The sequence below is a fragment of the Cydia pomonella genome, chromosome 10 (genome assembly GCF_033807575.1).
Source record: "Cydia pomonella isolate Wapato2018A chromosome 10, ilCydPomo1, whole genome shotgun sequence".
NCBI lineage: Eukaryota > Metazoa > Arthropoda > Insecta > Lepidoptera > Tortricidae > Cydia > Cydia pomonella.
The window spans coordinates 5395881-5422712 of record NC_084712.1 but is presented as its reverse complement, the minus strand read 5'-3'; the positions used below and the strand labels follow the sequence as shown (position 1 = coordinate 5422712).

At 36.4% G+C, this 26832-nt stretch overlaps 1 protein-coding gene and 1 non-coding gene across 2 annotated transcripts in view; one reads left to right on the top strand and one right to left on the bottom strand.

Annotated features, from left to right (window-relative positions):
- The window catches only part of LOC133521894 (uncharacterized), a 243842-nt gene that overhangs the window by 197148 nt on the left and 19862 nt on the right, over positions 1-26832 (top strand). Inside the window, exon 4 of the mRNA XM_061857009.1 lies at positions 18617-18815. Coding sequence (XP_061712993.1) covers positions 18617-18815 — 199 coding nt within the window. The remainder of the gene's footprint in view (positions 1-18616; positions 18816-26832) is intronic.
- On the bottom strand, positions 15352-15424 carry Trnad-auc (transfer RNA aspartic acid (anticodon AUC)). The gene has a single exon. It is a non-coding gene; the product is annotated as a tRNA-Asp (tRNA).

The following is a 26832-nucleotide window of genomic DNA, read 5'->3' as shown; positions in this document are numbered from 1 at the left end:
ATTAGTACTCGCGACCTCCGGATTGAAAGTTGGACGTCATCCACTCCACTAGGCCACCGCCGCTTACCACAAGTATTCTATTTGTCTCACATAATGTGCTATTTTTACACTATTGAATTAGGTACATTTTTTTAAATAGTAATATAAGTTTTAATGCAATTTTTCTTACATCTTGAAACTAGAAGTTAAATATCCCCACCAAGAAAACAAAAAAGTTATTTTTTTTTCAAATTTATTATTTTTTAAGGCACCAACTGCTTTCATACTTCCCCGTTTGAAGCGGAGCTTTGAAGCCAGCTATGAAACGCGAGAATAAACATGAAATTTACTTGGCATTTACCCTTGAAATAAATTATTTTCAAAGAAAATGAGTCCAGTTTTTCGTGTTCGTAAATTAGGGATTCAATTGTTCTGTAATTTCTAAAGCTAATAAGCTATGTGTACATGAGTATCGTCCTAAACGCTTTTAAGTTTATTATATTACACGTTGTAGTTGGTATAAAAAAAACTTACTGAAAAGGATTTTTTGAAGACTTGCGAGTGACATTTTCATATTTCTTAATTTTCTTGTTAAGGAGTTGTTGGCATTGAATGTACGAGTAACTACTGTGTGAGTAGCCCTATCTGAACTAAAATCCCTTGAATCCCTTGGCGTTTATTTTCGGGGTTCGCAATTAATTGTAAGATTTTATTATACAATTGAATAATGAAACATTGCCAATTAACTATTTTATTTATCGAACAATATAGTACCTATTTCACTTCTACTTGTGTGTACAAAAGCGCAAGTATAAATTACAGGAAGGATTTACATATTTTATTAATAATTTCTATTCTTTACACTTCTTTAAGATATATGTAAAATATATTCTTCGGATAAAATCATACTGAAATATTTCAGTTAAAGAATACTTAATTAAAAGTATGTATAGAGTATTTTTATTTTTTTTAAAGAAATGTATAGATAGAAAGCGTTTATTTGTTTGCTGCAAATATACACAATTTAGAAACACATAGGCAAACACAGGAATACGCAATTAACAAAGTACACAAACAATTAAAATAAAATACAGAATCTTATAAATATTATAAACATAACAAGAATAGTGGAATAGTAGTGGTCTGTGTGCATTGCAGCAACAACAAAAGGGTGCCAACTCAGCTATACGCTTCACTCTTGCGAGCAAAGCATTGGCTATCGGAAATAGTCATTTCAAGTCCAAACAAATGTCATTCAGTACTTACCTATCTATATTCTATCATTTCATATGAATTGAATTCGAAATACGAAAATCCTCTTCAATAAAAAAAACGGGCAAGTGCGAGTGGGACTCGCCCGCCGAGGGTTCCGTACTTTTTAGTATCTGTTGTTATAGCGGAAACAGAAATACATTATCTGTGAAAATTTCAACTGTCTGCTATCATGGTTCATGAGATACAGCCTGGTGACAGACGGACAGACGGACGGACGGACAGCGAAGTCTTAATCTAAAAGGCTCCCGTTTTACCCTTTGGGTATGGAACCCTAAAAATATTAGAAAACTACCTACCATGCACCTAAGTAGTTTTATAGAAACTTGTTCCTAGAAGCTGGCAAACGAAACTGTTCCATATTTCACTAAACTCATGACGCTTGGAATTTGTCTAAATTCTCCACACATAAAACAATAGGTTTACGAAAACCGAATGCTAAATTAATTTCCATCTCTATTGTCCATTATGTTAGGGTTGAATTTATATTGCAGGCTTAAAAACTTACGTCTGTTTAGTAGTAAAATGTCGTCGTGAACAAAGAAGCTTCACTTTTGATATGGTTTCATACGAGCTTTATGAGCAGTTATTAGACTCAGGTCTTACGTTATGGAGTATCGTAAAATAGTTTCATATGCGTTACAAAGAAGTAGCAGCCAACATAATGAAATAACCAACTTGAAAAAAATATCGACTCAAAATATTGAAGGAGGCGATTCTACATATGTCGGGAACTTTTTTTGGCACGAATGTCCTTATCGGACGGTTGGCGGATGAGGCTCGATGAAAAAAAGTGTAAGATTTTTCCGTCACGGGCGTCACAGCCCTATTTTGTTTAAATTGTTTCTCGAGAATAAGTAGCCTTATTTCACCGACTTACGTATATCTTATAGTAGCGTAGTTGGAATTGTGGAATCCGGTTGTGGAATGAGCTACCTGCCGAGGTTTTGCCGAAGGTATACAGTTCTTCAAAAAAGGAGTGTACAGATTTTTAAAGGGTCGGCAACGCGCATGTAACCCCTCTGGAGTTGTAGGCGTCCATAGGCTACGGTGACTGCTTACCATCAGGCGGGCCGTATGCTTTTTGGCATGGTCGTGGTACATATGTATATTACATAGCACATAGAAACTGTTAACGTCGTCGGTTATTTTCTGTTAAAGGTTATTTAAAGTAAATGTGAAGAATACTGGCGTATTTTTTTTTTGGAAGAAGGCATAAGCACATCGCGTTTTCGCTCCTTCTGTTCTACCTACCTTCTGTCAAAATAGTAATTGTACAAACGCAAGAGTTAGAAGCGACGAAAAAACATATAGACGGTCTTATCTGACAGATCAGGTGATCCGCGGTTGACCTGTTATTAACCGACATCAAGATTTCAAAAGAGGAGGTTATCAATTCGGTTTCATGTTTTTTTTTTAATGTTTGTTACTCCATAACTCCGTCATTTCTGAACCGATTTTGAAAATTATTTTTTGTTTGAATTTATATATATACAAATTGGTCCCGTTTTTGTCAAAACTCAGTTCTGATGATGGGATCCATGAGGAATCGAGGGAACTCTTCAAATGTGAAAGGCATATATATATATATATAGGGATCTTAGTATTTTCATTAACAAATCAAGTATTTACATTTGTAAAAGTGACATTTGATGAAATGGAACTGCTGATGATGAACAGAACGGAACTCTTCGATGATGCATAGTTCACGTTTGGCAATTTGTTCTCTTTGCCAAACAGTTAGGTTTTCAAGGCACATTTTTATATTTCTATCCTATTTAGTTTTTTTAATAATTATCTGGTGCTTTATTTCATGCATGGTGTGAAATAATTTATCTTAAATACAGTAGATACCCTATTGCGGGTATCTTACCAGTCAACCATAGGGCAAATCTGTGAGACGATGGATGCACGTCCTTCAACTGTTTGAATGTGGTTGTTATATCTTAGTGTGGTAACCTGCCTAGAAACTGTCGATGCCTAATTAGTAATTGTACCTACATAATACCTTTTTACTTATAATACCTGAGCTGAGTGGACTGTAGGTATTTATAGTTAAAAGATGTACTAGGGAAAATAAAGATTTATTCCAGCAGAAATGGGAGCACGTTACATTTCGAAGGTATTATGAAGAGTGTTTCTATAGTAACAAAAATCAATAATGTCATAGTTTTTAAATAAAGAACATTTAGTTTATTTTTAATGTTGCTAACAATTAGTTAACCTATTTTTGTTTCAATTTGTTTGTAGTTTTGCGGTGACTTAGTATATACTGTTATGCTGTACAACTATTTTGGAAATAAATAATAATAATAATCTGAAATGTGTCAAGGTGGTGCAGTGGCAAAAAAAACATGCTACTTCCTTTTATACATAATTAGGCGTAGGACGCTGTCTTTTTAATTTCATTGTATGAAATCTAAAATCAACAATAATCGTTCTTTCACCGGTCTCCCTCGGATTTTTTTTCTTATTTTTTTTTTGATAAACTCAAGTAGAAACTAATTGATGACCCCTTTCATAGATCTTTCCCTTACTTTATATTATACATGTTATTGTACTTAATCGACAGATAAGGACATTAATATTCCTATGTAGTTACATATAAACCAATGTTTATAAGACACAATAAAATTGAAAACCACCTTATTCCAATACAATTGAAAAATGTTTACAAAAGATAAGTAGAATTTGACTGTACGCGTCAGTGATGAGGGTCGTGACAGAAATCAACACGTGTATCAGATTAATGTGGCTTATTTCGTTCGTTTTATCGCAACAAACAAAGTCAACTCAAAGTCAAATGTATTATTTATAATACGTGGTAACAATATATACATGTTTGTGAAATTTTGAGCTTTCTTTCTCGTAGTAATCATGTTGAATCATTCAACATCGTCACATCAGCCTTTTATCACCCACTGCTGAGCATAGGCTTCTCTTCGAGTACGCCACTGGTTCCTGTGATGAGCTAATCTCATCCAGAAGTGACCCCCAATCTTCCGAATACCGTCCACTGAACGAGCCAACTGATGCAAGGCGCGCCTTTTGTCTGAAAGTGTCCAACATTTCGTAAAAATTTTGGTTCACTTGGACGGTCCTCCTACCATAACTCTGCCTGGCAATCATATCACGCCCAACTCTATTTTAGTTTGGTAACGGCGTATTCCAAATCTTAGTCCTTGGTGCGGCATCAGATCTCGTCATTCCTCACTCGGTCTTGAAGCTTGATGCCGAACTTGATTGAATAATTGAATATCCACAAACATAGATATTTCTCACAAAAAATTAAGTACATAAGATGAAAGAGAGACAGTTCTTAGGTATAACGATCTGGTCAATTTTGAAGACGTTATGGCCGTATGCCAATCTATACTTATCAATGGCACAAATTTCGTACAATGCAAAGTTTCTTACACCGAAATTCAACAGGGTACCTACACCTACATATGATTAAACATACAGTTGAATTGATAACCTCCATCTTTTGATTTTTTGAAGTCAGTTCAAAATCGAGTGAAATAGATACCTAAAAAACGGTGTTATTTGAGGTATTATTTTCATAAGTTCACATTAATAATTATCTTCCCTCATATCTTGATCTAAACTCCTTTGACATTTTTTGTCCCAATATTGGAGTTTTTTAAAGGAGGCCCTTACGACTTCAAAGTGGCAAGCGATCCGTAAACCTCGTGTGGCGAGGGCGGTGGCCGCATATTTTTTTAATAATAATTGAATCAATCTCATTCAATGTCACCAGACTGGAGAATCTGGTTGCGCTTCAAAGTCGTGCCTTTTGACGTAAAATAACTTTAAAGCATAAACTACAATTCGGACACGAAAACTATACGTTCGGGACTAGGATCGGTATTCATATTTTGCAATCTGTTATGATCACTTGCGCGATTGGGGTTAGCAACTGTCGAGTATGAAATGGATTTTACAACTCTCTGTTTTTATAGATATCTCCATCATAGGTTTCTAGTATGTGAATAGGGGATTTGGCTTGGGCAGCCAAAAAATTCTTAGGTCAGGTAAAACACATGCTGGCGACATCTGTAGAATACTTTGACTGCCCGCCCCCTATTTATTGGAGCGTGATAAATTCACTGCGGCTTGTCTCATAAGGCATTTCGCTTGCATTAGTAAACTTTTTGAACGCTTTATGTCATAAACACAAACATCACTCAAACGCTAAGCTCCCGGGCGCAAGCAAGCTAATGTAAACCTTACTTGTAAATGTGAAGGTTACTTTGACAGCGCTATAGTTGTGCCGTTCTCGATAATGTTCTCCGTTTACTATGGGGAATGTTCTCGTACGAGAATATTCTCCATACAAAACGGAGAACGTTCTCAAAAACGGCACAACTATAGACAGCGCACGTCATGACACCTATAGTTGTCCTTGACGCTATGGGCACGACTAGTAACGAGTTAACGACGCCTTTAGGGGTTTTTGGCGTTCAAAGTGTTAAACTTTTTGGTACACACAAGATGCACTGCGAACTTTGATTATAAACTATTGTATAATCTTAATACATCCCTTGATGAAGCATGGTATTCGCTGCGGTTGGAAATCTGGCTCACGGGCGTGGGTGGCAAGTGCGGTAACATTTCTCATCATTGGACCTCATGCTCAAACCATAAGTCGTAAATTAGGTGTAGCTATAAATAGGTAGTTAATAGTTAGGTAACTAGTGCATATTCAGAGAACTACTTGTCATGGCAGTGCGTTACGTCCGTCCTGTATACGTTTACCTATATATAACAACATAGGTGCTTTTAAAATTTCAAAATTTATAATGTACGCGGACGATTTCTGGGCAATCGTTCTCGGCTGCAATCATGAGGAACTGCAGACTACCTTGAAGGACTCATTTTTAAATTTCTTCACTGGTTTGAAAGTAACGGAATGCCAGTGAATGTGGCCAAAACAAACCTCATTCATTTTGCAGTCAGAGGTAAATCGCTAACAAATATGAGTGTTGATGTTAATGGCAAACAGATTGAGCCTGTGTGTCAGGCTCGCTATGTAGGCTTCACTTTCGATAGGGGTTTGCAGTGGGGTGAGCACATCGACGCGTTATGTGCAAAATTAAACTCTGCCTACTACGCTCTATCTCGCTTAAGACGAACACTCTCACTGAAAAACCTTATCACGGCATACTATGCTTACTTACATACTCACCTATGTAGCGGTATAGACTTATGGGAGTTTTTAATGATTCACGGTTGGTTTCCTACAATTAAACCGACGAGGATATAAACCGTGATTACCTTTTATATTGTTTTGATCTGCATCTTGTTCACGGGTAACGGGTGTAGACTTGTGGGGCCTAGCAGCGGATAGAAACCGGCCATTCATAATCCAAAAAAAAGTTGTTCGGCTAATATATTGTGTTCCCCCGGACGAGCCGGCCAAACAACTTTTTATTGATCTAAACATACTAACAGTGCCTTCTCTCTATGTACTCGAGGTTGGTAAGTATGTGAGAAGAAACCCACGTGAGTTCCCGACTGCAAAGAGTCATTCCGCAAGGAGGAAACCAGGGCTGGCTGTCCCCGCGCATAGGCTTCAGGAAACCGGGAAGTATGTTGGTGTAAAGGGTGCTAAAATATATAATAAAATACCAAAGTCTATCAAAACCGCTACGACAGATTGTGCCTTTGTTCGCAAGCTCAAATTTTACTGCACAAAAAGGCCTTCTACTCAGTAAATGAGTTTTTGTAGGATTAATATGTCCACGTATTATATCAACCATGTGCATTAATGTAACTTTTTCTATTGTAATTATAAGTCGTTTGTGGAATTGTAATTTAAATTGTATTTTTGTTATTGTTTTTAATTTCTTAATGTTGTTGAATTATAAATTTGTTGACATTTTTATTTCTTAGTAATATGTATTTAAATAATTTATTGACATGTTAATCTAAATTTAGTATCATTTTATTATTTTATTATTATTATGTAAATGACAGTGTATGCTTAATACCAATAAAAATTCTATCTTACTAAATATACAATTACTCATACAAAAATATTATACTCGTAGTTCTTTGAAATCACATTTTTAACAAAACATTGGTAACCAATGCTAAGCGTTCAATGGTCGCATAACAAACTTGGCTCAATAAAGTGCGAATAACAAACATCTATCAATGGAAGCCTCATAAAAACCAGACGCTTAGACAAGTTCATTGACTCGATTTTATTATCGTCGATAAGGTTAATAAAATATAAGGAAACGCGGCTGAAAGCAGATGAGACTAGCTTCATATATCATCCTTTATGCCATTTCGCCAAAGAGGCAGAAATAAGATCTCACATAACCTTTACCATAATGCGAATCTTGGCGTTTTGTTGATAAGGTGAAGGGTCAGCTGTGAGTGTGATTTAACATGCAGTTCGCTTTTTGGGAAATATCAGTTTATCATAAGGGATTGCAAATAAATGCCGAAGCACGATTTATTTTGAATTGTATTTCCATAATCTACTGCTTTTTCATTAAAAAATATGAAAAATGAACACATACATATAATACTATTTTTCTAGTAATTGTAAATACGCGCCTTTAAAAAGTAATACTGAATTAATGAATGTAATGTAATGATAATGATAATATTTTAATCAGTCATCGTCATTTATATAGGTAGTTTTATTAACAAATTTTCATGTTTATTTCATACATTTAAATATTAAAAATACAAGTCGTATAATATTTTTACACAATAATAAACATTTTGATAGCAGCTACATTTATTTTTATGACAAATAATTAAAACATTAACTAAGAAAACGCGGGAATAGGTATCGGTACTAAATATATAAAGGGTTAACAGTTTGTTCTAAAGAAATATACCTATAATCTTCTTCTTCTTTTCATCCTGTTACCCCCTGCTGGGGTGTAGGGCTCGAACCATTTTCTTCCACTGACCCTACCTGATATACCTATAATAAACATTAAAAAGTAGTGTTTAACTTGACACCCTCGAACTATAAGTATATGGGTGATATGGTTCACTGTTCACCCTTGGTTAACAATCTACTATTTATATATTATATATATTTATATGTTATATATAAATAGTAGGTGTCATACGCGTCACGTCCCCGACAAAGTAAACGTTTTTGTAGAATGCCTTAAGTACCTAAAATTAGTTAAAAATAATCATACGTTCTTCGTACAGCGAACAGGTACATACCTGCACAACTGAATTGCTATCCAAGCTATCCAGAAAACCCATTTGATTAGGCCTGACGCGGTCCGGTTCGGAACGGCCCGGACACGTCAGCGGAAATGGACCCCACATACTAGCTAGACAATAAGGTCGCTCGGTTTAATTTAATTGATGTGACATTCAGGTGACCTACATTCGAAGTATTATCAATGTTTTTTGCTATTTTTAATGAGAAGCCTAGGGAATATGAAATAATTTTGGGCGTGAACGGAAAGCAAAGTTATTTCAACTGTCCTCTTGTTCGAATTTAACACACCCATATTTTCTCCTCATGTTTATTTTTGCTAGTAATTATTCGATAATCGAATCTTATTTTTTGTTTTAGTCACTTGGTATAAAAATGCCGATATTCTTATACTAAATTGTTAACTTTCGAAGCGCCTCGTGGAGGCAACGGGTGACAAGAGGGCTGGCTCTTACCTCGCACAACGCATTGGCATTGCTGTCCAGCGCGGCAATGCCGCCAGCCTTCTAGGCACCTTGCCACAAGGCACCGAGCTGGAGCCGATTTTTTATTTATAACTTTAGTTGTAGTTTTAGTTTTTAATCTTTTTCCTTTTTAGCTTTATGTAGTTTTGTTTAAGGTATATTTTAATGTAGTTTTTATTTTTTATTTTTCAATAATTGTTAACGTCACCTAAATAGTATCGTATATTTAGGTAATGTATTCCTTTAGGATTTTTTAAACACAGATATTTGTTCCAGAGTCATGGGTGTTTTCTATGTATATAAGTATGTATTTATCTATATATATAGGTATGCATAGCGCCGCCTAGTACCCATAGTGCCTATACCATACCTACACCATACATACGTAGTACCTGTACCATGGTATCTTTGCTTAGTGTGGGGCTACGTCTAATTGTGTAAGATTATCCCCAAATATTTATTCTTATACTAAATTGTGGCATTATCTTTGAAAAGGGACCTTATTGTTCATGGCTCTTACGCCGCGCTGCGTCGCGCAGCATTGTATTTTATATCGGAGTATCGTTAATAATGGGGAAAGCGCCATCGACAATAAGGTCCCCTTTCATAGATAACGTCACAATTGTTTGCTCTTTACTAAGATTTCTTCCGCATTTTCTTATTTGAATATCCAACCATTTGTGAACTAACTTGGCTATTAAGTACTTCTCCAATAACTTACATCAACATAAGTATACTTAGGCAGAAAACTTTTGCTATTTTGGCTTGGTAGCTGGCAAGTTAAATGAAACGAAAGATATTTACGTTATCTATGTATACAGGGTGAAATTTAAAGCGCATTATTAATTACAATCATTGACATATATCTAGGCCTCACGGGTAATAAGAATGGGGCCAGTACAGCGGTGTCACACACACGAATTCGAGCTAATCGTGCAGTCTAACACCACAACGCGATTGGCTGATGAGTTCGCATCGCAATAAAAACGGGAACTAAATAAAGATAGTAGCCATCAAAGCTTGCAGCGCCATTTATAAAGTCGTCACTACATGTGGTAAAGTAGCATATATTGGTAGGTAATATTTATGCGCTTCATGCCTGAATTAGCTAATAATTTGCACTTATTTATTATTTATTTATATATTTATTTCCAAAATAGTTGTACAGCATAACAGTATATACTAAGTCACTGCAAAACTACAAACAAATTGAAACAAAAATAGGTTAACTAATAAAATTAAACAATTTAAGAAAGGGATAAAACATAAATTTACTAATTCAAGCTTGTAGCTCGTGAATGAATAAATATTATAGGACAGTATTATACAAATTGACTAAGTCCCACAGTAAGCTCAGTAAGACTTGTTTTGTGGGTACTTAGACAGCGATACATATAATATACTTATAAATATTTATAAATACTTAAATACATAAGAAAAACCCATGACTCAGGAACAAATATTCGTGTTCATCACAAAAATAAATTCCCTTATCAGGATTTAAACCCGGGAACCATTAGCCTCATAGGCAGGGACACTAGTCACTAGGCCAAACAGGTTGTCAGATAATGTATTCCTTTAGGATTGTTTGTATTTAGTAGCCAAGAAAGTAAAAATCACGTTTCAGTCCCCAGCACAGCTCTCCGTTTGATGCAGATGCAACCGTCGTATTTGAATAATACATCAATTTATTTTCAGCAAATTGAAACAGATTGAATCAGAGAATCGCCTGAAGATTTTCCATTAGTTTAAAATTCCTAAAATTGGTTCTATTTAAATGTGACTCCTGGAGAACATCAGGAGACCAATTCCTACGTATATTTTGATATCAAAATGATGTCAGTTTGCTATCACGCGTGAATTTCACTGGTACATGTTCGTACGTGTATTGGCACTAGCGAGACGCACGGGCAAATCCTGGAGTCTGTGCGGAAAGAGTCGTGGAATATATGGGGCCCAATACATTCCACGACTCTTCTCTTTCCGAGCAGACTCTAACAAAGTTACATTATTTACATTCATATCAAAATGTAAGCTCGAATTGGCTTTTTTTTTGTATGATACAGTAGGCAAAGGAGTAGACGGATCACCTGATGGTAAGCGATTACCACCTGGACACATGCAATTCCGGGAAATAATCTTATGGTCTATTTTTATTTGTTTTATTTCAGTGCAGCTGGTTTTATATTGCTTAGAAAATATATTTTACAAATAAAATGGACCTGAAAAAATGCTGATTTGATTTACAAAAGAAGGGGCAATCTGGGAGACTTGCCCAGGAGACTTAGATAAAAACTTTATTTAACCACAACTTAAATGCTTATTGACACAAACAATTGAGAAGAAACAAAGAAAATAAAAAGTAACATACAAAAGAACATTAAAACCATCAATAAAGACTCATCAGCTTGAATTATTTTAGTGAAAAATGGCCAAAATTAAAATGCTTATTACAATAGCACTTCAATATCACATAATATATATACAGGGTGATTTCGGGGCCGTGGAGCAAGAGAACAAGACATCACACATAATTCAAAGATGAGTCTAATGATGTTGGTCATTATTTATTATCACCAATAATTATGAATGTGACGTCTTGTGGCTTTCCATACAGCATATGTCAAAAGTCATAGGGTGACCATGATTACTTCGTATAAGATTAATTTTACTTGAAAAATAATAAAGATCAAACTAATTATCTTTCAATCAAATACTACCGTATGATAATGTAAATCATTTATAGATTTAGAAGAAGTGGTTCTGGATCACGACCCAGAAATCACCCTGTAGATACCTATTCAGGCATAAAACATGCATGCCAAAAAAGTATACACATAGTTTGTTTTTTGCATTTTTTTTAATGTTCAAATTTTCCATATGGGCAAGTCTCCCTGACTCCCCTAAATAATTCGCATATAGACTATATCGATTTAAATTGTATATTATAATCATTCCAAAATATTGTCCCCTGAAATAAATACGCAGTACGAAGCAATCAAGCGACAACAACAGCGGTTTGTTGAGCAAACAACCGCTAGACATCTGCTGGGCGGCGTGTTTGTCAAACAATCGCACTGCCCCGACGCGTGTACCTGTGGGAGTTACACAGGGGGTGGGGGGGCTATTTGTCAGTGACAAGTCGCGACTTGGCTAACGTATGTGATATCCCTACTAGACATACCGGGTGTTTACTATAACACGAGCAAATAATTAACCATGTATTGTACTCCTAAAACGATATAACTTTTGATTAACAACTTTTTAAAATTATGATATCTTTAGATTTTATCTTATCATACAAATTAAATATTTTTTTCAATGTACGCTGACATCAGTGTGTTTGACGTTGCTTGAACGCTTTAAATGTAACAAAACAGCGTCTTAGAATTAACTTGAATGTGTAATATTAAAATAAGTTATTTTTTAAAGTCGCTGAACAAATGTTGGTGAGTTTGTGGAGTACGGCCTACAGTTTAATTTATTGCTCTTGTTACAGGAAACACCCGGTGTATACAGGTTAATTTCGGGGTCATGGAGAAATAGATCAAGAAATCAAACAGAATGTTAAAGATGAGCCTAATGATATTGCTAATTATTTATTATCACCAATAATGATGATTATTTTTAACTGACTTCAAGATTTTTTTTAATGTTTGTTACTCCATAACTCCGTCATTTCTGAACCAATTTTGAAAAATATTTTTTTGTTTAAATTTATATATATACAGATTGGTCCCGTTTTAGTCAAAACTCAGTTCTGATGATGGGATACAAGAGGAATCGAGGGAACTCTTCAAATGTGAAAGGCATACATATAGTGATTTTTGTATTTTCTTTAACAAATCAAGCATTTACATTTAAAAAAGTGACATTTAATGAAGTGGAACTGCTGATGATGATCAGAATGAAACTCTTCAACGACGCATAGTACCTACACGTTTTGGCTGTTTGTCCTCTTTGCTGTATTTGTTAAGTAAATTAGATTTTCAAGACAATTTTTTGTCAAGTTTTAGTTCTGACGATGGGGTCCATGAGGAATCGAGGGAAATCTTCAAATATGAAAGCCATATATATATATAGTGATTTTTGTATTTTCTTTAACAAATCAAGCATTTACATTTAAAAACTGACATTTGATGAAGTGTAACTGCTAATGAAACAAATAAACGCTTTATCTATATATCATCTATCTGATGATGATCAGAATGGAACTCTTCAACGACGCATAGTACAGGTTTGTCGATTTGTCCTTTTCGCTGTGTTTTTTAAGCAAATTAGATTTTCAAGACAAATTTTCGACAAGTTCGAGTTCTGACGATAGGGTCATATATATATATATATATGCCTTTAACATTTGAGGAGTTCCCTCGATTCCTCACGGATCACTGTATATATATGCATTTTTCACGTTTGGCAATTTGTTCTCTTTGCATGTTTTTTAAGCAGTTTCAAGACACATTTTTATATTTCTATCCTATTTAGTTATTTTAATAATTATTTGGTGCTTTATTTCATGCATGGAGTGAAATAATGTATCTTAAATACAGTCGAATACCCTATTGCGGGTATCTTACCAGTCAACCATAGGGCAAATCTGAAATGAGTCAAGGCGGGTGCAGTGACAAAAAAAAACATATTACCTCTTATTCTACATAATTAGGCGTACTTTTTTATTTCATTGTATGAAATCCAAAATCAACAATAATCGTTCTTTCACCGATCTCCCTTATTGAAGTCGGTTTTTTTCTTATCCCGATGACAAGTAGAATAAAACATTTTTGCATACGTTTTGGACACCCTACTCAATATGACGTCTTGTCGCTTTCATAACGCTATGACCATGATTTCTTAGTACCTATATGATAATTTTACTTGAAAATTAAGAAAAATTAAACTAGTTATATTTTAAGTAAATTCTATCATATGATAATGTGGATCATTTACAGAGTCAGAAAAAGTGGTTCTGGATCACGACCCGGAAATCACCCTGTATAGATGATAATATAAGAGAATAGGAACACTGTATTGTGATCTAAAATGCGGTATCTATGACTTTTCAAAAACTCCATTCTCTGTAATTGAATAAATTTACAATACATACGAAAACGAAAGGACATATATCATACACAAAACTTATGTTTAAATATTATTTCAAGATAAAATATTTTTTTAATAGTTAAAACATTTCACAACTTACACGAGTTCAAACAAGACCTTCTGTAATGTGCGTCGAACAAAGTTGCTTTAGTTCTAAATGATAATTCGGGCGGCGAGCAATTATTCTTTAGAACTAAGATCTATGCTCATTAGAGGTCTTGTTTGGACTCGTGTAACTTCTGAAATATTTTAATTAGGGCTATCATTTTGATGTCATCTTTTAGCTGATATCCTGTACTATAATTTTGCAATACAAAATGTGCAGGTCAATGCCCTTGTTTTCGATAAAAAAGATAAAATGTAAAAATAAAGTAAATTTTTGAAGACAATTTTTATCTTTGTCATTAATTCTCGAGTAACTGTGGAAAATTCTCTGTAACATATATGTTTAAAATTGATGCCCCGATTCATAAGCTATCGAATAATTATCATTTATTAAATGTGCGATAGGTCAATGGACAGATAATGATACACTAACCAAGTGCAGTCGTGTTTGGCGCCATAAAACTTTGAAGAGGTGCATTTTTAAAATGGTTGAGAAAAAACATAGGTATGGGGGGTGATTTGTGAAATTCGTTGTACTATACGTGGTTAACGGCTTCAATATACGTGCACAAACACATTGTATACGATATGTTATCTGTAAATGACTCTTGATTGAATAAATAATTATGTTTTTTCTTATTTAAGTGTGGCTGCGGGATAAGCCTTTACGCTGGTGTGGTGTGGTGAAATAGTTATTTACAGTACATATGGTGCTACTTTACCGCACTAGTGCGAAAATTAGCATATTACGTAACTGTGTCGAACATTTAAACGGCCATATGTACTGTAAAACGTTGTACGATACATGTGCGAATAGGTAATTCCGGTAACAACTAAGTTGATGGGTTTTCGCATACTTAGAGAAGTTAAAATTATTTTTCCTCCTAATTTATGAACAAACAATCAAATATAAGTGATTTGAAATCCATATCTATAATTAAATTGTTTCAAATCGAATCAAGGGCTCTCAGTGCCTTCGAAGCCTCTCTGCAAATTGCCTTAATAACAAGAAACTTCGTTCCCGCCCTAAGAATCCACTCTGTAGGGCTATGATGGTCGGCTCTTTATCATTTGTCACCATGCCTGTCACTTTCTAACAAGTATGTAAGCGCGAAACTGACGGGCATACTGACAAATGATAAAAATGCGACCGTGTTACAGCCGCTGATTATTGTAAATTGTTCGAAATTTAATAACAATCTTAAGATTTAAAAGTGGAAAAATTACTGTCTTAGGTGAGACTCGAACTCACGGCCTCTGGATTGATACTCCAGCGCTCTGCCATCTGAGCCACCAAGACCTCATCCATAGGCAGCAAATTTTCCACCATATGGGTCTAGCCGTCTAAGAAGTGTAACTTTCTTACAGTAGATGTCGCTAGGGTCCCTAGACCCATATGGTGGAAAATTTGCTGCCTATGGATGGGGCTCTTGGTGGCTCAGATGGCAGAGCGCTGGAGTATCAATCCAGAGGCCGTGAGTTCAAGTCTCACCCAAGACAGTAATTTTTCCACTTTTAAATTTATTTTAAGACGTTTCTGCTTGTTAAAAATTAATTCAATCTTAAGATATTACTAATTATGTAGTTCATATTACAGTTTAGATAAATGAAGTAAATGGCGTCAAGTTTATTATTCTTGCGTAAATCGAGTTAATCGTTAACTGATTTTAGAAATGTAGGCAGCTACACAATTTTCAGAAAGAAGTTATAGCTTGTTAGGATATAAACGAATTCGAAATACCTAATGGATAATTTGTAGTAGGTAATAGTTGACATGTTGTATGTATCCCTTGTTTGTAATTTAAATAAATTGTCGATATTTTGACATATTGTTATTAATTCTAAATCAATTAATAACATTATTTAGCTCCTTGTACTATCTGTTGTTTTTAGTGTGAGTTCTAAATTTCCTGCTACCTAAAGGTTGTCTGGAAGAGATCGCTTTTTAGCGATAAGACCGCCTGTTGTTACTTGGTTCTATTTTCCGTTGAAATTTATTTGTAGTTTTACATGTATGTACAATATATAATTGTTGGTGCAATAAAGAATATTCACTTACTTATTCTACGAATATTTACTTGACATGTACAGTCAGCATCAAAAGTAGCGGATGAACAACGCGCCAAAAGCAACCCCGGATAACTTTTCCAAATATAAATAAATATCTAAAATTCACGTTCTAAAGTACTTACATCTTTTACAGTCTTAGTTGTTCTATATTAAAGACATCACTTTTTGTTAAGCTGTTACAGAATGGTAGATACTTATGAAGCGTTATTTGATCCGCTACTTTTGATGCTGACTGTACTTAAATAACTGACATTTTGAAATTGTAATTTAATTATAGCTATACTGCACACTTAAGTTTATCTTAAATTATGAATATGGTACTTTAATTTGATGTGTAAAAATCTGTATATTTTTTTACCAATAAAAAATCTGAAATCTGAAAATTGAGTATCGGCCAGATACGAACTTTAAGATACGTCAAATATTAGGTATGGTTACGATATGGATTAGATAAATCAGTGACATATCCGATCTATATCGTTATGTCACTGACTTATAACTCTGAAATATTAACCTAATATTAGACGTATCATTGAATAAAATAAGTAGGGTGCATTTTATAAACCAACAACTTTTCACTTGTCATGCTCGTAAAGATAGGCAAAAACAACATCTGGCGAAAGTTGCAAAAGCAAGTTTTTTGTGAGATGCCGTTATACCGACAAAATGCAAACAAATAGTCGAGGAGGCAGCTGCGTTTAATATTCAACTATTGAAATCAACTTTTACATTTATTAGCTGCATACCAAAATGCAGTGTTAGTAAATAACTAATAGTTTTGTTTTTGTTGTAGTGTTTATATAACTACAACAAAAACAGCATTTTCATAATCAAGAGGGCTTTTACCAGTTGGTTGTTGTGAAAAAGTAATTTTCCTTCAAGCTTTGCCGTATTCAGGTGGAAACATCGTCACCCTAGTTCACAATCGTACTAATTACGGCAAAAATTTTCGTTGCCATTAGTACCATAGTGCGCAAAAAAAAGGTTTATATTACTACCGAATTTTCCGCGTAATAGTTTAGTACGATTGTGAATTAGGGTGACGATATAGTAATAAATATAATATTCACTTAGCTTAGAATCTTACGTATTTTGTTATTTTTCTTGTTCGAGCCTTCTACTCCAGTATATCTTAAATGTAAATTCACTTTTGTCATCCCCCGTCTAGGCTGAAAACTGCGTTCCTTCCACTCACTCAATAGTTCGGTTCCTTCTCATAGTTAGTCATAGTTAGTTTCATATTTAAATCTTTCGTCGTTGAGGAAATCTGACTCTGGAATTCCCTCCCTCTCTCTCTTCTGTCAGAAGAATATGAATAATGTATGTACGTTATATACGTATGCCATTTTATTGCATTGTCTTGTTACCTATATATTCATATAGTAATATGTGTTCGTTTTTGCCGGTTTATTTTATTATGTATACTCGTATTGCTTGTCACGGTTAAATTTCCCCTTGAAAGTTGTGAATCTTTCCTGTACCAACATATATGTCTCTGTTTCTCCCAATGGTAGAAAAGTTGGTGGCATTAATTCCGCCTTTGTACATTTTGCTTTGTTTGTGCACAAAAGTAAATAGGTAAATAAATAAATGTCAAGACAACCTAGCTCTCAGACTACACCAACATACGACATATCACATAGCTTGGCTCTTGCCCTCGTTACACCCCGAGGCACTTTTTTAGCGAACTACCATTCCTAAAGGCCGTTATTAGGCAGCTGACGCCTTCCTCTATTTAGCGCTGTTTTTGCCAAATATTTGCTCAGTGCCGTCAGAGCAAAAAGAACCTGGGAATTTTATATTGCTTCCTATCCTAATGCCGATTCCCTTTTTGTACGTAGTTACTGAAACGTCATATAAAACTATATTAGTCGTATGAGATTATGACCTATTGGGGTTGAAACCAGTTACATTCTAGTCCCATCAATACGTAGTAAAGATTTTATTGCCTCAACTGTTTTGCAATAAAGATATGATAGAGTTATTGGGAAATGTTTTATTTTGCTTGAGCGCTCAGGTACACAACTATAAAGCCATATTTTAGGAAGGGTCTCTAGTAAGCTTTGTCTTTCGGAATATGAAAGATTGACCTTGTTTCTGCTATTTACATTTGGGCTTACTTGGGTTCAGTTTTGTTTTACCGAGGCGTACTTCACTCATAATATAATATGGGAAGGATTTTAGAAACTTTTTAGGTGTATTAGGTACACTTTTATTATCTTTTATTACCCGGGGTGTACCCGGATAAGATAGGAGAAGGTAAGATCGCAGGATCGTAATTGCTATAGAAATAGCAGTTGTTTTACATCACCAGCAATACAATGTGTCACACCATTTCATCCCACTCCTCTTGCCTTATCGTAGTAAGGTACCATTCAGTCGTGTTACGAACGTTTAAAAAAAGTGTTATCATTTGTTCTAGACCTAACTCAAAGCCAGCTGCTATGTCGCGGCGTGTCGAGCCACAAAGTGTGCGGGCTGCGCGCGCAGACGCCGCGCATCTCATTCACGAGCAAGGACGAGGATGCGCACGAGTTGCGTCGGAAGAGTGCGAGCAGCCGGCTCGGGAGCTCGCCGCGCTCGAGCATCGCGAGCGACGAGCAACACGGGATCGTGCTAAGGTAAGTTCACCATTGAGATTTCCTTGCGTCTTTTATCAAATGTCTAAAGCGCCATATAAATGTGTGACATTATTGGATCTTCTACTACAGCTACAATTCTTATAAGAGATCTACTACCGCTTTATTCTGAAACCTCAATTACTCATACTGTAGCCGAATAATTGTCGGCTTCCATTTTTTACATTTGATTTAGTGACCAACGGTTAGAAAGCATTGTGGTCACGTATGTACGTTATCCTGCTTTTCGCTTTCATAATTCATGACATGTCCGGAAGATAAGCAACCACGAGGATGTGCACGAGGATGTCGGAAGAGGGCGAGCAGCCGGTTCGGAAGCGAGTAAAATTTTATTGCTAATGACGAATCTATTGCTCGTTAACATCTTACTATGCGATAAAAACTCCTATGCCTAATTATTATAATATAGAATATATATTTCAACTCTTTTGTTGTGCGCGTGCCGCGACCGCTGCAGGGGACCATCGAATGCGCCAACTTCTGGCCGAAGGGTGTCGTGTTTCGGAGGTTCCGGGGCAAACTGCCGAATCCGACACAAGAGCAGCCGATTCAACGGAGCCACGCCGTTTTGTCGCTTAAATAGTGTTTAGTTCTAATTTTATAAAATGTATATGTATGTTAGTCTGTAAGGTATTTGTAATATGGGCCTTGTTGCCTGAATCAAATTTTAAATAAATAAATAAATAAAGGCTAAGTTGGGAATGAAGGCGAAGTTACTTTAAAGCTTATTTTACGCTGCTCTATTTATTTCAATTTTGTTGACAAGACCAAGTAGGAGCAGAAGAAAACATATTCATGGAGAAAAAATTTTCTTAAATTATTTTAAAGATACCAAGGTAGACCCAACGGTAAAATTAATGATACGTAATCCCATTCGCCTTAAATTTCTAACGTTTAATTTTTTCTTTCACAACAGAGTGAACATTAGCCTCAATTTCGGTCAGGCCCGAAATGATTTAAGTCCCGCTTGTATTCTCCTAGCAATTAGGAACAAAGTCCCTTTTAGTATTTATCAGGTTTTTTCCTGGAATTGTTAATGAAGGAACTGCCAAGCTACCAATCAGGGGGCGTGTTGACGCCGACTTGATTGATAAGTCTTGATGCTTGAGCGATGATTCTGTGGGCTTTATTTTCTGAGAAGTAGGGTGCAAAGTCCAGTAAAAGAGTCATCACCTAGCTGTTCTGAAAAAAAAAAACAATTATGGGTTTTTGTGACTTGGAAAGGTGATGTAGTTGAATTAGTTACTGTGTATGTTTACTTCGTAAAACGTATTACCTCTAAGTACATGAATCGTGCACTGTCGGTAGTTTATAACAAGCCTTATATTATTACATGCAAAAACCTATTGAGTCTGTCAAGCTATTTCCGTCAGTAGAAAAAAGCAGGAAATTTAAAAAAATTATCGTCCCATTGAAAATTTCATATTCGCGCCCTTTTCTACTGATAAAGTTGTTCGACAGATTATAATTGATAACGAGGCCTAAATGACATCACTCTGATGTCAGTTTACGTCCGAATTGACCTGGATGTTAATGTACTTATTATTGAGATCAAGTTGTTATCAAATGAATTTATATCTCTTTGAATACTTCGTTTTGGATTATTACTGGGTTTATGATGAAAACTAATACTTGTTTCAATATTTTAACATCATCCGTTCGTTACAAACAAAATAACAACCAATTTACAGTAAATATTTTAAGACTACGTCTTCACTATAACTTGTCTGTACTCTACCCGAACTAGCCGCTTGCTACTGCTTACCCGCCTTTTATAACAATTCATAATAGCGGGAACTAGTGACAAGTATGTAAGTAAGTCAAAAGTTGGCAACGCATAAGTGGCTCCTCCGATGTTGCTTATGTCCATGGGCGGCGATGACTGCTTCCCATCAAGCGGCTCGCCTGCTCGTTTGTTGCCTATTACATAAAAAAGTAAGAATCAATTGATACTCTTTTATTAACTTGTGATAAAGAAAAGTAAGAATAGTCAAAATATATAAGCATTAAAATATTCCCATTTGATTGTCTTACCCGAACTCCAAATCTTATACATTTCGAACATGCATTTCCCTACGAAATGGTCAGCCCGTTGCACTCGTAGCACGTCTACGGCGTAGCGCCGCTACGGCTACGGCGCTACGAATTGGAGCAACTATTTTTAGCGGCCATTGTGTGCGCGGCGCGAAACCAAAAAGATATGCATCTTTTGTCAAGGCTCACCTGAATAAGCCTAGTCGGCTGTTTTATTTATTTTTTATTTTACAAAACTTTTAACTATGAATAATATAAAAAAAAAACATGAAACGGATGTTTCTTGCCAATAATAAAGGTTGTCAGAGCTCAACGAGGGCGAGGGGGGGTTTGGGTCGGCAACGCGCATGTAACTCCTCTGGAGTTGCAGGCGTCCATAGGATACGGAGACTGCTTACTATCAGGCGGGCCGTATGCTTGTTTGCCACCGAAGTAGTATTAAAAAAAATGTTGTAGTTGTTTCCGTGCAAAAACTGATGCCTGGGGTCCGCTGGGCAACTAATCCCAAGAATTGGAGTAGACACTAGTTTTTACGCAAGCGACTGCCATCTGATATTTCAACCCAAAGGAGAAACTAGGACTTATTAGGATTAGTCCGGTTTCCTCACGATGTTTTCCTTCACCAAAGAACTGAGAAATATACACAAGACTCAAAAAACGCGTTGGTACGAGCCAAAGCTTGAACCCGTGACCTCCAAACAGTCTCACGGCCTTACCGCTATATTACCAACGCTTTTTCTATGCACGGTATTATAAACACAGCCCTGAATATACAATCAATGCAGAAATAAACTCATCTTTTTCTTAAAAAAAATGGCTTCTATCAAATTCATTATGATTCGTCTATGTCAAAAGTGTGCTTGTAGAGTATGACGTTGTTCGGTATTCGGTGTTAATAGTGATAGCTGGAATTCACACGTAGCTATAATTGCTTGCTGGATGTTGACTAAAGAATGCTTTAAACAAGACAAGACTAATTCTTCATTATCTGCACATTTTAACGTTAGTTCACTGCATAATAAACTACTCATACTTTTCATTATAAACTGATCAGTGATTAGCCCTAGTCATACCTGATGAAGCTAACCGGTTCAGTAGTAGCCTATTCACTCTTGCTTTAAAGAGACCAAGATCATATTTATCAGGGAATAAAGATGGCGGGAGCGCATTCCATTCTTTAACCGTTCGTTCCTATAAAGAGGAGGCAAACCGTTTCAAGAGGAGGCAGCAGTTTAAGCCCGGGACTCAACAGTCAACCCGAAGTTTAAGTTCGATTTTAAACTTAGACCAAGAAGCTCGAAAGTGCTGGTCACGGGAAGGGACACATTTCGGAAAGTAGGAGCTAAGGTGAAGTGACTCCGTTTTGCGGTGAAAAGACACGCCTAAGCTTAGGTGGTGTTGAATCCGACCAAGTTGGCCTCGCCCCAATATAACTTGTATAAATAAAATAAATAAATATTACAGGGACATTCTTACACAAATTGACTGAGTCCCACGGCAAGCCGAGAAGAGAATATACAAATACTTAAATACATAGAAAACATCCATGACTCGGGAACTAATATTGTGCTCATCACGCAAATAAATGCCCTTACCGGGATTCGAACCCAGAACCATCGGCTTCATAGGCAGGGACACTACCCACTAGGCCAGACCGGACGTTACAATTTTACTTTTTTTGAGTCAATATTTTACTTTAAACAATATTATGAGGAAATAACAAAAAATATTCTCGAGACGACTTCGCCATTTTGAATATGAACGGGAACTCTCAGCCATAAACTACAGTTTATGGTTGACAGTAATGTCATTCTTTACTGACAGTTGGCCATAAACTGACACATTGTGTTTGAAATATGCAAATTGCTATAGACGTCAAAGGACGCTATGAAAGTGGAACGAAGTATAGATAGCTTCAGTACCTATTCATAAATAACTGAGCATGTGCCTCGCATTTGGAGAATAGAACTTATATTTGTATACTAGTTTATAAATCTACTACATTAATAATGCATGGACACAATTTAAATTGCGGATATGAGAAACTAAAATAACTTAGGGTTCATTGGTTCCACTTCGAAAGTGTAGTTATTTTAAAAATGGAAAATACTATATTTTTAAGTCGTGAACAGTAACCACGTTTTCCAAAAAAACTCCCTTAAAATAACGCGGAGCGCTGATTAAAATGACAATTAGCTCCTTCATTAATTACCAAATTACAAAAAAATCCTTACTTATCAACATTCATGGCCATCCTACTAGTCACGTGACTTAATTACTATGTAGGGCCTGTTCGGAAAGAGAAGAGTCGTGGAATAAATTGGGCCCCATACATTCCACGACTTTTCTCTTTCCGCGCAGACTCTAATCAACGGAATGATATAATATTACTGTTTTTAACGTTTCCAGCCAGCAAAAACAAAGAGAATGAAATAAGTTGAATTGAATAATTTGATTAATATGCCATGAGTCCGTGACAGTTCAATGCAACAAGTAGGATAACCATAAGACTCGGTAAATGCGAGTTAAAAAATTAACTAATTATAACGAAATATTTTTACAGCTTTTTGAATATTCTTACATACACTATACTAAGAAACACATATTTCTGATCACCACTTATGAATCATTCCGTATATAATAAAATAGAAGTACTTTCTACTGTAGCAACAGTACACCAGATGCCTTGGTGGGTGTTGCACTGCGTATGAATTGCTTCTGGATGCGAGGTATGAGCATTGTGAGTAAGAGAGGTATGGGCATTGTGAATGTCATCTCGCTTTGTGTGGTAGGGCACAGCCAGTGGATGTCATTCCATTCTAGAGCAGAGCCCAACTGGGGAAGGACCTCCACCTTACAGAAAACCGCAGCCAAATAACACTAGACCCTACTCATAGTGTTGTGTTCCTGCTGGTGAGTAAGCTTGCCAGAGCTCAACGAGGGTGCGGAGTGTTAGAGTCGGCAACGCGCATGTAACTCCTCTAGAGTTGCAGGCGTACATAGGCTACGGAGATTGCTTACCATCAGGCGGGCCGTATAAATGTTTGCCACCGACGTCGTATAAAAAAAATCTAAATGATGTCCTTTTCACGCCTGCATTTTGTCCGTATATGAGATGCAAGGGCGAATGATACGAGTAACAAAAATAAATAATTTTGACATTGGAATGTAAGTTTGAATTGGCCTCCTGGTTTTATTAGCCATTTTCAAAATTAGCCCGCTTACGAAGTTATCCCAATACACCATATGTGCACATTGCATGTAATAGATAATAACTATTGATTCTCAATTCGTTGGATGATTGATTACTTGGATCTGATTTTAGTAAATAAATAACTAATTTCTAATTAATTAAACACATAATATCCTTTCTCTGGCAAGGCAATATGTAAAGTCAATTCCAAGGTAATTGATTCAGTGTATTCACCGTCTGTGAAGAGCCAGCTTTAGAGTAAACACGGTTAGATGCGTCACGGCGACGGCGACGGTAGATTAAGATTCTATTAGATGCGGTGGAGCCCCTAAGTAGCCCGGGATGGGCTATTTCAGGAGATAACGTACTGCCAGCGCATTCCTATTGGCTCGCGAGCCAAGTGAACTGATAGAACGTATTGAAAATTACTTGTTTAAAAACGCCAATTCGAACATACATTTTATCGAAATTATGTCATTCAGATACCTTGAATGAATGCATTTTAGTCGTACATTTATTGGCGCCAGCGAGACGCACGGGCTAATAATAACAAAATGACATCTTTTTAATGTCATAATGTAATAACTTCGAAATGCGTTGTTTTTATGTAAAATTCATGAATGTAATACATATCATAAATCATACAATAACGCCTATTTCCTTTATTGTAGTTTAGGTAAAACATATTAAAAATTGTTGACTGAGTCTTTATTCGGAGACTCGAGTCCTTTTGAGTTGCGCTTAAAAAAGACTCAATAAAGTACTCGACTCGGGACTTAAAAGACTCAGAAGTTTTTTAAGCTCTGAGTCTCGTAAAAACGAGTCGAGTTGTTTAATTTAGACTCAAACGACTTCAGTTCCTACCAAGACTAGTATGAAATGAGCACTCCATGCTTAGGTGCTTATTTCTCTGTGGAGCATCTTAAGGAAGATTTTCACTTTATTTCGCTCAGCGTGATCGATCTTTAAGGTTGTATCAAATTAAGATCAAAACTGTAACTCTTCTTCTTCCTCGCGATGTCCTGGCATTTTGTCACGGGTCATGGGAGCCTGGGGTCCGCTTGACAACCAATCCCAAGATCTGGCGTAGGCACTAGTTTTTACGAAAGCGACTGCCATCTGACCTTCCAACCCAGAGGGTAAACTAGGCCTGGTTGGGATTAGTCCGGTTTCCACACGATGTTTTCCTTCACCGAAAAGCGACTGGTAAATATCAAATGATATTTCGTACATAAGCTCCGAAAAACTAATTAGTACGAGCCGGGGTTTGAACCCGCGACCTCCGGATTGCAAGTCGCACGCTCTTACCGCTAGGCCACCAGCGCTTTTTTTTTCAATACCGTAACACGTTATTTAATCTTCTATGTGACCTTAGTGTACGACTCGCGAATGCTCGGCAAGGTTTAAGAATCACACATCTGCATGCAAGGAATAGTATTTAATTGTGTTTAGTAGATGGCACTTAAGCACATTAATTTATCTATGCAATTATAAATGAAATATATAATTACCTACTAAATCCAAATACTATTTAAGCCTAGTACTTTAAACTGTCAAGGGGGTTGACGTCTTTCGGAAAGATTGGCCTAATACTGCCATAGACCGATACGCGTGGAAGAAAGAGAGGAAGGCTTTTGCCCAGCAGTGGGACACAACAGGCTAACAAATAAATAATAATACTAATAATAAGTCGGGCATGCCGCCGTCCCGGTGAGTCACTCAGGCATATCATTTCCGGTTGTTCTCATCTTGCTAACGGCGAGTACTTGCACAGACATAATCTCGTAGCCAGGATTGTTCACCAGCAACTTGCTCTTCTATACGGCCTTGTGGACCGCGAAGTACCGTACTACAAGTACTCACCTGCGCCAGTTCTCGAAAATGGTCGTGCCACGCTCTATTGGGATCGATCTGTTATCACTGACCGGACTATTGTAGCCAATAAGCCTGACATCGTGGTAATAGATCGATCGCAACGCCGGACCGTGCTAGTGGACATCACCATCCCCCATGATGAGAATCTCGTGAAAGCCGAGAAGGACAAGTCCAGTAAGTACCTAGACTTGGCTCACGAGATAACCGCCATGTGGGATGTTGATTCGACGATCATTGTCCCGATAGTCGTTTCAGCGAACGGTCTGATAGCGAAGAGTCTCGACCAACACCTTGAGAGACTCTCGCTAGGTGGTTGGATCAAGGGTCAGATGCAGCAGGCGGTGATCTTGGACACGGCGCGGATACGCGGCGGTTCCTCTCTCTGCGGCCCTGACCACCGGCAGCTTGGGCCCTGCCCCGCTGCTGGCGACACCCTAGGTTAGGTTTTTTATAATGTGTTTATATCTTTTGTATTATTTTGTAAGTGTTTTTTATATTTTACTTTTATATACATATTGTAAAAAAACGTAACGTAAGAAAAAAATGGAATAAAGGGAATAATAATAATAGTTGCCCGTAGGTCTCGCTCGCGCCAAACATGTTTGCTGCTTAATATCTAAATGTAGCTACCTATATCTAATATAATATCTAAAACTAATCTAGCTAAATCAGCAACAGAACTAAAGTACTTGAAACGTTTTTAATAAACCGCATAATCTTCTGCCTAGCGTTGTCCCGGCATATTGCCACGGCTCATGGGAGCCTGGGGTCCGCTTGACAACTAATCTCAAGATTTAGCGTAGGCACTAGTTTTTACGAAAGCGACTGCCATCTGACCTTCCAACCCAGAGGGTAAAACTAGGCCTTGTTGGGATTAGTCCGGTTTCCTTACGATAT